General features: G+C 42.2%; 1 protein-coding gene across 4 annotated transcripts in view; it reads left to right on the top strand.

The window, feature by feature from the left end:
• The window catches only part of VMP1 (vacuole membrane protein 1), a 134,218-nt gene extending 121,758 nt beyond the window's left edge, over positions 1-12,460 (top strand). For all 4 annotated transcript variants that reach the window (XM_058445165.1, XM_058445166.1, XM_032162905.2 and 1 more), the window contains 2 exons: positions 10,167-10,269; positions 11,636-12,460. In XM_058445165.1, the coding sequence (XP_058301148.1) occupies positions 10,167-10,269; positions 11,636-11,779 (247 nt within the window). In that variant the 3' untranslated portion in view covers positions 11,780-12,460. The remainder of the gene's footprint in view (positions 1-10,166; positions 10,270-11,635) is intronic.
• The last annotated feature ends 531 nt before the right edge of the window (positions 12,461-12,991 follow it).

The following is a 12,991-nucleotide window of genomic DNA, read 5'->3' as shown; positions in this document are numbered from 1 at the left end:
TAAAAATACAAAAACTAGCAGGGTGTAGTGACGCACACCTGTAATCCCAGCTACTCAGGGGGTTGAGGCAGGAGAATCGCTTGAAGCCCGGAGGTGAAGGTTGCAGTGAGCCGAGATTGTGCCACTGCACTCCATCATGGGTGATAGAGCCAGACTCCGTCTCCAAAAACAAAACAAAACAAAACAAAAAGATTCATGTGTTCTATTCAGTTAAATGGTTAAGATAATAACACTTTCATTCCAGTCACAGAGGATAACTAGATCCTTTTTTACTAGGTTAAATATGAGTTTATTTTCAGTTAGCACCTGTTCATTTACTTATTCTGGATTAATAAAAGGCTGAAAGGCTGTAAATATTAATGAGTCAGCATGATGGCCTTTGGCTTCTTCAGAAAGATTGCATGATAAACTCCCCCACCCTTTTCCGAGCAGTCTACCTTACTAGGAAAGGCAGTTTCCTGTCGTGGGCAATCTGTCATTTTTGAATAAGGGCAAGAGTCTGAGGTCCATTCTGAGTCACTATGAATAGAGCTCTAGTATTGGTTGGTCCCCAGGGAAACTGGTGGTTAAATACTGTGAGAATCTTTATCAGACAGGAAATGACAACTCATTAAAATACTAGCCGTTAAGCCTGTTTAGATCACTGCCTGGGGTAGGAAGGAAAATTTAACTCTATAATGTTTGACTAAAATGTGCACATTTCTGAAGATGGAGAATTATTTACAAGACGGTTACCGAGAAAGGGAATTGCTAGGCTGTCTTGTTGCTCATCTTCTCCCACACCCTCTTTGCCTCTTTTGTACATATAACAGATCAGCTTGTAATGGGAGTAGGATAGGGAAGGGCTTTAATTTCATTCCTGAAAGTGTATCCTACTAGTGCCTTAAACGTAAAATTCAGTCTCTTCAGCAGAAGAGGCGGTTGTTGGCTTCAGTTAGAACAGGATCATTTTCTATATAGGAGTCTACTCCTGTGCTCCTGGGCCAAATCTCAATTGATAGAATTCTCTGGGGTCAGAGGATAAATCTGATGTATTGATTTACATACAGTGGTCCTCATTCAATCAAGAAAATTCTAAAGACCCTGATGTTCATTTAGAACATAATTAAATTTTATAACTCTGGGCACAGGTTTTCAGTCTTCTGAAGTTGGGCTATCCAGATTTGGTGGGGGTGGGGACAGGGGCTAGCTCTGTTGCCCAGGCTGGAGCAACCTCTGCCACCCAGGCTCAAGTGATCCTCCCACCTCCTGTCACATGCCAGCATGCTCAGCCAATTTTTAAATTTTCTGTAGAGATGAGGTCTCACTATATTGCCCAGGCTCATAGGCTCGAGTGATCCTCCCACCTTGGCCTCCCAAAGTGCTTGGATTACAGTGAGCCACCAAGCCGAGCACCCTTTCCTTTTTATAGCACCCTGACCTGAATCTTCTCCTGAAAAATTTTTTTTTTTCATTTATAAGCTTTCCTGGGATCTGACTTATGACACCCTGAGATTCTTTAGACTTTGTGATTAATCATCAGAGGGAATACTAACCCAGCACAAACAATGAAATAAAGGTAAAAAACTGTTGTGCCCAGACTTTTTTCTAAGACAAAAGGCTTATTACTCTTTGTAAAGAGGCTGTCGCCTCCTTACTAGAATTTATGTCAGAATGTTTTTCAGTAGGGTAAATATAACCTATATGCTCATATTAATGCTGAGATCCTCAAAAAAGTATTTGAGAAAGGAGCAGAGCCTATATTAAATAAAAAATTTACTTTATTTTGCTGGTAAAATATTCTTAGGCTTAGAGACTTCAACTGCTTAGACTTTAAGTATACCCTCTGTAAATAGGGCTAAACAACAAGGTGAATCAATCTTTTTTGTTTGTGTTTTAAGAGACAGGTTCTCCCTCTGTAGCTCAGGCTGGAGTGTAGTGGTGTGATTTTAGATCACTACAGCCTCGACCTCCTAGGAGGGCTCAAGCAGTCCTCCCCACTCAGCCTCTTGAGTAACTAGGACTACAGGTGTGCACCACACCTGGTTAATTTTGTGTGTGGGTGTAGAGACAGGAGTCTTACTATGTTGCCCAAGCTGATCTTGAATTCTTAGACTCAAGCAGTCCTCCCACCTCAGCCTCCCAAAGTGCTCGGATTACTCGCATGAGCCACCCTATCCTGTCTGGCCAGATTTCAGATCTTATTTATTTATTGTCTATCTATCTAATCTATTGATTTATTGAGAGAGAGACAGGGTCTTGCTCTTTCACCAAGGCTTGAGTGCAGTGGTTCAATCCTAGCTTACTTTAACCTTGAACTTCTAGGCTCACAGGATCCTCCCATCTCAGCCTCTTGAATAGCTAGGACTACAGGCACTTGCCATCACACCCAGCTACTTTTTTAAACTTTTGTAGAGACAGGGGTCTCACTATGTTGCCCAGGCTGATCTCAAACTCTTGGCCTCAAGTCCTCCTGCCTCAGCCTCCCAAAGTGCTGGGATTACAAGCATGACCCATCACACCCAGCCTAAAATACAGATTTCTTGTCACATAAGTGATTTCCAGAAGCAGAGTAACATATATATTAAAAACCATAGAAAAATAATAGATTTTGTTCACAATTTGGCAAGGGCTCTTGGCAGAATTTTGCCCAAATGTTATTTTGAATGGATTTTTTTTTTTTAATACGATATTTAAGCTTGCCAAGAAGTTTGTCTTAGGTCTGTTTAACAGATTCTAGGTATGTAAGCATGGGAAAATATTGTTCCCATGAAACCAATTTTGAGCTCTGAGTAGGTTTCGAGTCTGTGTTTTTTTCTTTAAATAAAAAAAAAATTTATTTGCATTCCTGAGGTTTTTGTTTGTTTGTTTCTTTTTGTTTCTTTTGAGATGAAGTCTTGCTCTTGTCACCCACGCTGGAGTGCAATGGTGCGATCTTGGCTCGCTGCAACTTCTGCCCATCGGGTTCAAGCGATTTTCCTGCCTCAGCCTCCCGAGTAGCTGGGTTTACAGACGCCTGCCACTATGCCCGGCTAATTTTTGTATTTTTAGTAGAGACGGGGTTTCACCATGTTGGCCAGGCTAGTCTTGAACTGCTGACCTCAGGTGATCTGCCCGCCTCAGCCTCCCAAAGTGCTGGGATTATAGGCGTGAGCCACCGCGCCCAGCCTCTGAGTTTTTTTTTGTTTTTTTTTTTTTTTAACAGAAGTTAACAATAACAAAAGTGTAAAAATCGCCACTAGCATCATTTGTTGGAAATATGTTTGTTTGTTTCGGAGACAGGATCTCATTATTTTACCCAGGCTGGAATGCAGTGGCTATTCACAGGTGTGATTATAGCTTACTAAGCCTCCATCCCAACTCCCGGGCTCAAGAGAGCCTCCTGCTCAGCCTCCAAATTAGCTGGGACTACAGGCATGCGCCACCATGCCCGGTGGAAAAATTTTTTTAAATCTTATATTTGTTGTTATGCTTGTGCCAGAAATAAAAATCTGAAGATACTACTACCCACTAAGATTTTTCTACCCACTATGTTCAAGGTTCACAGCAAGGAAAAGCAAATGAGATCAACTTTTTTTGTTTGTTTTTGTCACCTAGACTGGGGTGCAATCTCGGCTCATTGCAACCTCCACCTCCCATGTTCAAGCAGTTCTTGTGCCTCAGCCTCCCAAGTAGCTGGGACTACAGGCACGTGCCACCACGCCTGGCTAATTTTTTTATATTTTTAGTAGAGACAAGATTTCGCCATGTTGCCCAGGCTGGTCTCGAACTCCTGAGCCATGGTGCCCAACCTACTTCTTTTTTTGTTTTTCTAAGGCTTTCTCACCTAGAGCAAGTACCTACTTACATAGCTAGTTTAGGTATATTTTAGTCCTGCAATTGATTGAAAAAATAGTTCTATGTCTGTTTGTTCTCCTACTTTATGTTCTTCTATGTCACAAAATTGTAATTGTTTGTTTTGTTTTGTTTTGAGACAGAGTCTTGCTCTGTCGCCCAGGCTGGAGTGCAGTGGCACAATCTTGGCTCACTGTAGCCTTCACCTCCTGGGTTCAAGTGATTCTCCTGCCTCGGCCTCCCGAGTAGCTGGGATTACGGATGCCCACCACCGTGCCTGGCTATTTTTTTTTTTTTTTTTTTTTGTAGTAGTAGAGACAGAGTTTCACCATGTTGGCCAGGCTGGTCTCGAACTCCTGACCTCAGGTGATTTGCCTGCCTCGGCCTCCCAAAGTGCTGTGATTACAGGCATGAACCACCACACCTGGTCGAAATTGTAATTCTTTGAATTTAATCAGAGCTTAAGGGCAAATTGGAGGACTTCCCCAATTTAACTATGGGATGAGATTAGCATCTTTAGCAAGGTGCACAGGGTTGCAAGAATGTAATGGCTTAGGGAGAATGGCATTTAGGGTATTTCCTAAACCAACTATAGAAAGCCTTTGAACTGTGTTGCAAATTATTACTCCCACCCCGTGTGTGCACTTTAAGTTAATCTTAAATGTCAGAATGGACTCTTGCTTCTGGTCTGCTGCTTGAGAATAACTTGACGGACGAGATTTAGAGCTGGCATTATTGTTTGCCTTAAATGCATGTTAAGAGTGAGAGCTCTGGCTGGGCACGGTGGCTCACGCCTGTAATCCCAGCACTTTGGGAGGCCGAGGTGGGCGGATCACAAGGTCAGGAGTTCGAGACCAGCCTGACTAACATGGTGAAACCCCATCTTTACTAAAAATACAAAAATTAGCTGGGTATGGTGGCACGGGCCTGTAATCCCAGCTACTCGGGAGGCTGAGGCAGAAGAATCGCTTGAACCCGGGAGGTGGAGGTTGCAGTGAGCCGAGATCGTGCCACTGCACTGCAGCCTGGGTGACAGAGTAAGACTCCGTCTCAAAAAAAAAAAAAAGAGTGAGAGCTGTGATTTCTATTTTTATCTAGTCTGTTACTAAAATAGCTTTAGTGATAATTAAGCAAACTATAGTATAAGAGTACTTTGTTGAAGCTGAGGCATCAGTAGCCTAAGCCATTGTAGAGGTAGAGAAATGAAAAACAGAAGTAACTAAAATTTTGATGACAGTTTGGTAAACCAAGGTGGGAGGATCTTTTGAGGCCAGGAATTTGAGACCCACCTGGGCAATATAGTGAGACTCCATCTCTACAAAATATAAAAAGAAAAATAATAATAATAATAAATAAAACTTTTAACCTCTTGTCTGTTTTCAACTGTTTTCTTAGTCTTTCATGGAAACCTACAGAGACACATAACAAATTGGTATATTAATCTCAGCATTATCCTCAAGATAAATTATACATCATGTGAATACACATCATGTGATGTACTCTATCAGCTAAAATGTATTTATCAGCTAAAGTGTATCTCTTTTTAAAATTATTATGGGTACATAAAGTGTATCTCTTAATGGACTTACAATGGCAAATTATTTACCTTTTCAAATTATTTTGAAGAGAATCTAGAATTATTATTTCCAGTCCCTTCCTCATTCCCCTAAACAACAAAAACATTATACTCTTTCTAACATTTGGGTCTTGGTTCTTAATTTTCTCTTAAATAATGGCTTGACTATGGCTATCCCTGGTAGATTTAAATGACAACTTAGAGTACTGTTTTTTATTTTCGTTTTTGTTTTTGTTTTTGTTTTGTTTTGAGACGGAGTTTCCCTCTTTTTCCCCAGGCTGGAGGACAATGGCGCACTGCAACCTCCACCTCCCGGGTTCAAGCAATTCTCCTGCCTCAGCCCCCCGAGTAGCTGGGATTACAGGCACCCGCCACCACGCCTGGCTAATTTTTTGTATTTTTAGTAGAGACGGGGTTTCACCATATTGGCCAGGCTGGTCTCAAACTCCTGACCTAAAGTGATCCACCACCTTAGCCTCCCAAAATGCTGGGATTACAGGCGTGAACCACTGCACCCGGCCTTGTTTTTGTTTTTGTTTGAGACGGAGTCTCACTCTGTTGCCCAGGGTAGAGTGCAGTGGCATGATCTCGGCTCACTGCAACCTCCGCCTCCCAGGTTCAAGCGGATCCTCCTGCCTCAGCCTCACTAGTAGCTGAGATTACAGGCACGTGCCACCATGCCTGGCTACTTCTGTTTTTTTTTTTTTTTTGGGGGGGGGTTTGTTTTTTTTTTTTTTTTTGTTTTGAGACGAAGTCTCGCTCAGCTGCCCAGGCTGGAGTGGAGTGGTGCGATCTGGGCTCACTGTAACCACTGTCTCCCGGGTTGAAGCGATTGTCCCATCTCAGCCTCCCAAGTAGCTGGGATTACAGACATCTGCCACCATGCCCAGCTAATTTTTTTTTTTTTTTTTTTTTTTTGAGACAGAGTCTTGCTGAGCTGCCCAGGCTGGAGTGGAATGGTACGATCTGGGCTCACTGCAACCACCGTCTCCTGGGTTCAAGCGATTCTCCCATCTTAGCCTCTCGAGTAGCTAGGATTGCAGGCACTCGCCATCATGCCTGGCTAATTTTTGTATTTTAGTAGAGATGGAGTTTCACCATGTTGGCCAGGCTGGTCTTGAACTCCTGACCTCAGGTGATCCACCCGCCTCGGCCTCCCAAAGTGCTAGGATTACAGGCATGAACCACCGCGGCTGGTCTAATTTTTGTCTTTTTGGTAGAGACAGGGTTTCGCCATGTTGGCCAGGCTGGTCTTGAACTCCTGACCTCAGGTGATCCACCCGGCTCGGCCTCCCAAAGTGCTAGGATTACAGGTGTGAACCACCACGACTGGCCTAATTTTTGTCTTTTTGGTAGAGACAGGGTTTCACCATGTTGGCCAGGCTGTTTTGTTTTTTTGTTTTTTTGCTTTTTTTTTTTTGAGACAGAGTCTCGCCCTGTCGCCCAGGCTGGATTGCAATGGCATGGTCTCAGCTCACTGCAACCTCCACCTTCTGGGTTCAAGCAATTCTTCTGCCTCAGCCTCCCGAGTAGCTGGGATTACAGGTGTGTGCCACCACACCTAGCTAATTTTTGTATTTTTAGTAGAGACAGGGTTTCGCTGTGTTGACCAGGCTGGTCTTGAACTCCTGACCTCGTGATCCGCCCACCTCAGCCTCCCCTGGTGCTGCAATTACATGCGTGAGCCACTGCACCTGGCCAGAGTACTGTTAAAGTGAAAAAATTGATTTATGAAAAGGAAAGTTCTTATAAATAGCAGTTTTCTTTGCTTTTTTTTTTTTTTTTTTTTGAGACAGAGTTTCACTCTTGTTGCCCAGGCTGGAGTGCAGTGGCATGATCTCGGGTCACTGCAACCTCTGCCTCCCAGGTTCAAGAGATTCTCCTGCCTCAGCCTCACTAGTAGCTGGGATTCTACGCATGTGCCACCACGCCTGGCTAATTTTGTATTTTTAGTAGAGACGGGTTTTCTCCACGTTGGTCAGGCTGGTCTCGAACTCCTGACCTCAGGTGATCCGCCCGCCTCGGCCTCCCAAAGTGCTGGGATTACAGGCATGAGCCACCGCGCCCGGCTACATAAATTTGCAGTTTTCAAAGTCAACCTTTTTGTGCATATATTTATATACACAAAAATATATATATTATATATTTAATATATTAAATATTTAAAAATTGTATATATTTGTTATATTCATGTCATTTATTTCTAGTCTAAATGGATGAACTATTTGCATTCCCACCTGTAATATATAAGGGAAGATTACTAGTCTGCCTTCCTAATACAAGTCCACTTAAAAGTCAGGGCCGGGAGCGGTGGCTCAGTGAGAGGCTAGTCTGAAGGTAATGAGTTCTCTCGATTGTTCACAGCATCTTTGATGTCTGTCACAGGTCTTCTGGTCTGATCAGTGCAGTATTCACATTTATTATATATGTCTGTTCAGGCCTTTTGTACATCCTTCAGTATTCATTAAAGAATCTTTTTTTTTGAGGCAGGGTCTCTGTCACCGAGGCTGGAGTACAGTGCAGCCCTGAGCTTCCTGGGCTCTCACTGTAGCCTCCTGAGTAGCGGGGACTACAGGCACATGCCACCATCCTCAGCTCATTTTTGTATTTTTTGTAGAGACAGGGTTTCACCATGTTTCCCAGGATGGTATTGAACTCCTTGGCCTCCCAAAGTGCTGAGATTACAAGCGTGAGCCACCTTACATGGCCTAAAGGACCTTTTTAACAACTTCACCCCTCACTGATCTCTCTTTTCTCCCTCCAATTCCTTCAGTATATATCTTCTGTACCAAAAACTTTAATATTGAATTGTAAATTATTTTGTTCACAGATCAGTTCGTGTGTGTGTGGGCGCATCTGCCTATGTTTTGAATCCAAATCCCCATAATTGATTTTAAGTTCCTTGTGGGCAGTTTGGTTTTTTTTGGCTTTTTTCCCAGCAAAAGGAATCAATTAAGTATTTGGTGACTGATAGATAAATAGGATTAAAGAAAAGAATCAGCCACAAGTTAGGGATATGTTAGCATCTGATAAAATATAATAGCAAAAACTCTTCTATTCCTCCTTTTTGTTATAAAAAGCAGCAAGGAATTGTTCTAGAAAAGAAGTGAAGGCCAGGCGTGGTGGCTCACACCTGTAATCCCAGCACTTTGGGAGGCTGAGGCAGGGGGATCACGAGGTCAGGAGTTCAAGACCAGCCTGGCCAAGATGGTGAAACCCCATCTCTACTAAAAATACAAAAAAATTAGCCAGGCATGGTGACAAGCGCCTGTAATCCCAGCTAGTTGGGAGGCTAAGGCGGAGAATTGCTTGAACCCGGTAGGCAGAGGTTGCAGTGAGCCGAGATCGCACCACTGCACTCCAGCCTGGGCGACAGAGCAAGACTGTGTCTCAAAAAAAAACAAAATATGAAGTGAGGCCAGGTGTCCTGGCTCACACCTGTAATCCCAGCATTTTGGGAGGCCAAGGCGGGCAGATTACTTGAAGTCAGGAGTTCGAGACCAGCCTGGGCAACATGGTGAAATCCCGTCTCTACAAAAATACAAAGATTAGCTGAGCGTCGTGGAGGGCGACTGTAATCCCAGCTACTTGGGAGACTGAGGCAGGAGAATCACTTGAACCCGGGAGGTGGAGGTTGCAGTGAGCCGAGATCGCGCCACTGCACTCCAACCTGGGGGACAGAGCGAGACTCTGTCTCAAAAAAAAAAAAAGAAGTGAAGTGAATTTGAGTCAGTATACTTAATAGGACAAGCATTAGGCAGTGTTGCAAGTACATATTGGAATCTCTTTGGCTGGCTCTAAGAAAGAGTTTGAACTTATTTATATCCTTAGCCCTATGTGACAGATAAGAAACTAAAAGGTACAGAAAATAGAGATGTTTGATTTTTCTAAGTTGCCCCAAGCTACCGTTTTTAAAAACGCCTGCAAGCATGTCTAAAACAGGAGCCTGTTAGCTACAGTTGCCAAACCGGTTTAACAGCACTGCCTCCATGTATTCTGGGTGAGAAGGAGCTCCGAGTACATAAATTTATCAAAGATCACTATCCCAATCATCTCAGAACAAGTTGTTACTAATGTACTGGAGTTTCTGTGCAAACTGTCTACCATAAACCATGAAAGGATTCAAAGTTCATAGTTCCTTCTTTGTTCCTTTGTTAATCACTGACTTCTGACTAGTGGGAGGTGCCTCCCAAGCTTGCTAATGCATTCTTTTTGGATAAGGATGACGCACAGATTGTCCTAATAAGGACTTAGATTGAGAAAGACCGCCCCCTCTGAGAAGAGGGGACAAGTCAGAGAGAGGGCGGGCAGTTTCTTTTTTAACTAGGGATGACACAAGCATAAGTCATTTCCTTATTAATTGGTTCAAACCAGTTCTTACAGGAACTGGTGGTGATAAATGTGGGACTTCTGAGAAGTCATTCATTTTATTCTTTGTGCCACACCAGAGTACAGTATCAGCTGAGCTGGCCTTACTCTGAGGACTAGCTCTTTTGCTGGAAGCGGTTCCTGATTTACAGCTCTTGGTTTCTCCCAGACATGTTGGTGGGAGAGATTTTGCTTTTTAACGGGTTGTTAGAAGAAGTAAATTTTTTTTTTTTTTTTAACTAAAAAGAGCTCACAGAATTTCAGCAGTTCTCTGATTTTTATATTTTATTCCTCTCCTATCCAATCCCTGCCTTTTGAGTCCAGGTGGTAAGTGCATTTTCTTTAACGTTTTTCCTGCTTTTCTTCCCAAATGTGTCTTTTTCTTTGGGCTACTGTACCCTGCTTCCAGTGCTGTCCCTGGCATAGGTCCATCTCTGCAGAAGCCATTTCAGGAGTACCTGGAGGCTCAACGGCAGAAGCTTCACCACAAAAGCGAAATGGGCACACCACAGGTAAGACTTTAATCCGGTTTTTTCTCCCCTCTGGGAAGTTTCGGGCTGAAATTACATTCACAGCTCTCACTCACATTTTTAGGCAAGTAAGTGAGGTTGGTTTGCCAGTGTTCCTTGACAGAAGTTGAGTGTCTGTGTATGCTCTACTGGGAAATTTGTCTTTGTCTTAAACTAGAAAGTGTAACTTCTGTACATCTTCTCCCAAAAACAAGGGTAGAGCCAATGGAAAGTAATGGTTCTGTTACATAGAATGAGTTGTTGCCTTGATCTTAAATGATGTATTTGGTAGATATACTTCCCAAGTGGATTAAAAAGTTAAAACTTACAGCATAACAAAATATTAGACTTACTGAGGTGACTTGAATATCTCCCTTTGATTTTCACTCTATTTTTCTTTTCACCCGTGAGAAAATGATAATTTTTTAATAAACCAAGGCTCTTACCATAGCTGAACTTTAAAACTTAGACTGTCTTTTCTGTAAACGATTCTGAGGCAAAGGGAAATGACTAGAAGAGGATGAGTAAGCAATAACCTGAAATGGGAAACTCGAGGGAAGCACAGTTTTGTTTTGTTTGGTTTGGTTTGGTTCATTTTTTGTTTTTTTGGGGTTTTTTTGAGACGGAGTTTCGCTCTTGTTGCCCAAGTTGGAGTGCAATGGCGCGATCTTGGCTCACTGCAACCTCCACCTCCCGGGTTCAAGCGATTCTCCTGCCTCAGCCTCCCAAGTAGCTGCGATTCCAGGCACGCGCCACCACACCAGCTAATTTTTTGTATTTTAGTAGAAACAGGGTTTCACCATGTTAGCCAGGCTAACCTGACCTCAGATGATCCACCCGCCTTGGCCTCCCAAAGTGCTGGGATTCCAGAGGTGAGCCACCGCGCCCGGCCGGAGCACTGTTTTTTTAATGGCCTTGCACCTTCTTGTTGTTGACCAAACATGACATCAGAAACAGATACATTTGTGTGTTTTAAAAACAGCTCCTAATACTGGAACAAAAATATTTAACTGTCCTGACAATACTCACGAGTATCTGCATGGCGACTTCAGAATTGAGTTTAATCAGAGTTTATTCTTAGGTCTTAGTAGAAGAGCTAACCTCACACTCACCCCATTCTAAACTATATGATTCAACACTGATTTTACATCCAACAAAGTGAAATCTTGATAGTTGGGTGTAAAAAGGAGAGGAATGGAGATTTCAGAGTAGCTGCGGTTGCTTACTTTTCATTTTTAATTCTTTAGGTTTTGTAAGTTACACACTTCAGGTTTTCATTATTTTCCTTAAAGCACTATAGATGATCCTCTTTTTACTACTGAACTAATGAAGCCTTTTTCATTGCATTGTTCTGCATTTATTTCTACAGGGAGAAAACTGGTTGTCCTGGATGTTTGAAAAGTTGGTCGTTGTCATGGTGTGTTACTTCATCCTATCTATCATTAACTCCATGGCACAAAGTTATGCCAAACGAATCCAGCAGCGGTTGAACTCAGAGGAGAAAACTAAATAAGTAGAGAAAGTTTTAAACTGCAGAAATTGGAGTGGATGGGTTCTGCCTTAAATTGGGAGGACTCCAAGCCAGGAACGAAAATTCCCTTTTCCAACCTGTATCAATTTTTACAACTTTTTTCCTGAAAGCAGTTTAGTCCATACTTTGCACTGACATACTTTTTCCTTCTGTGCTAAGGTAAGGTATCCACCCCCAATCCAATCCACCTTGTGTTTTCTTAGGGTGGAATGTGATGTTCAGCAGCAAACTTGTAACAGACTGGCCTTCTGTTTGTTACTTTCAAAAGGCCCACATGATACAACTAGAGAATTCCCACCACACAAAAAAAGTTCCTAAGTATGTTAAATATGTCAAGCTTTTTAGGCTTGTCACAAATGATTGCTTTGTTTTCCTAAGTCATCAAAATGTATATAAATTATCTAGATTGGATAACAGTCTTGCATGTTTATCATGTTACAATTTAATATTCCATCCTGCCCAACCTTCCTCTCCCACCCTCAAAAAAGGGCCATTTTATGATGCATTGCACACCCTCTGGGGAAATGGATCTTTAAATTTTGAGACAGTATAAGGAAAATCTGGTTGGTGTCTTACAAGTGAGCTGACACCATTTTTTATTCTGTGTATTTAGAATGAAGTCTTGAAAAAAACTTTATAAAGACATCTTTAATCATTCCAAAATTGTGTCCGTTTTCTTGAGCGTTTTGATTTTTTACTTTTCGCTTATATCAGCTGAATGGCAGCCTTGCCTAATCCACCTACAACAAGAATTTCTTAAGCCTTCTTTTATTTGCATGAGAGAGCCACTACCAAGGCATGTTTTGTTATGCTGAAACTGGGCTGCTGCATACTGCTAAATGGCACCTCTGGGATTGGCCTACCTGGGGATTTCTTGGTTCGTGAAAACAGGAGAGGAGAGAGATCTCATACAAGTGAAAGGATACTGGAGAGAGAAATTACCCATTTCTAAGAAAAACCACACTCTGTCGTATCTGTGTTAATGTTTTCTAGCGTGTACTCTGGTTTCAACAGACACAAATTTATATGTAACCCAGTTTTCTTGCCTTTCTGTAAGTGTTTTATTCTTAATGTGATTTTTTTCCATCAGGATGTTTTTGATTCAACTTGTTCATTTTGTTTTGCTTGGGAGGAAAATAAACAATTTTACTTTTTTCCTTTAGGAGCATTATGAGCATTATGTCAGAATAGAAT

This window comes from Hylobates moloch, unplaced genomic scaffold, assembly GCF_009828535.3.
Source record: "Hylobates moloch isolate HMO894 unplaced genomic scaffold, HMol_V3 SCAFFOLD_10, whole genome shotgun sequence".
Classification (NCBI taxonomy): Eukaryota; Metazoa; Chordata; class Mammalia; order Primates; family Hylobatidae; genus Hylobates; species Hylobates moloch.
Note: the sequence above shows the minus strand (reverse complement) of the source record. Positions and strands in the feature narration are given on the sequence as shown.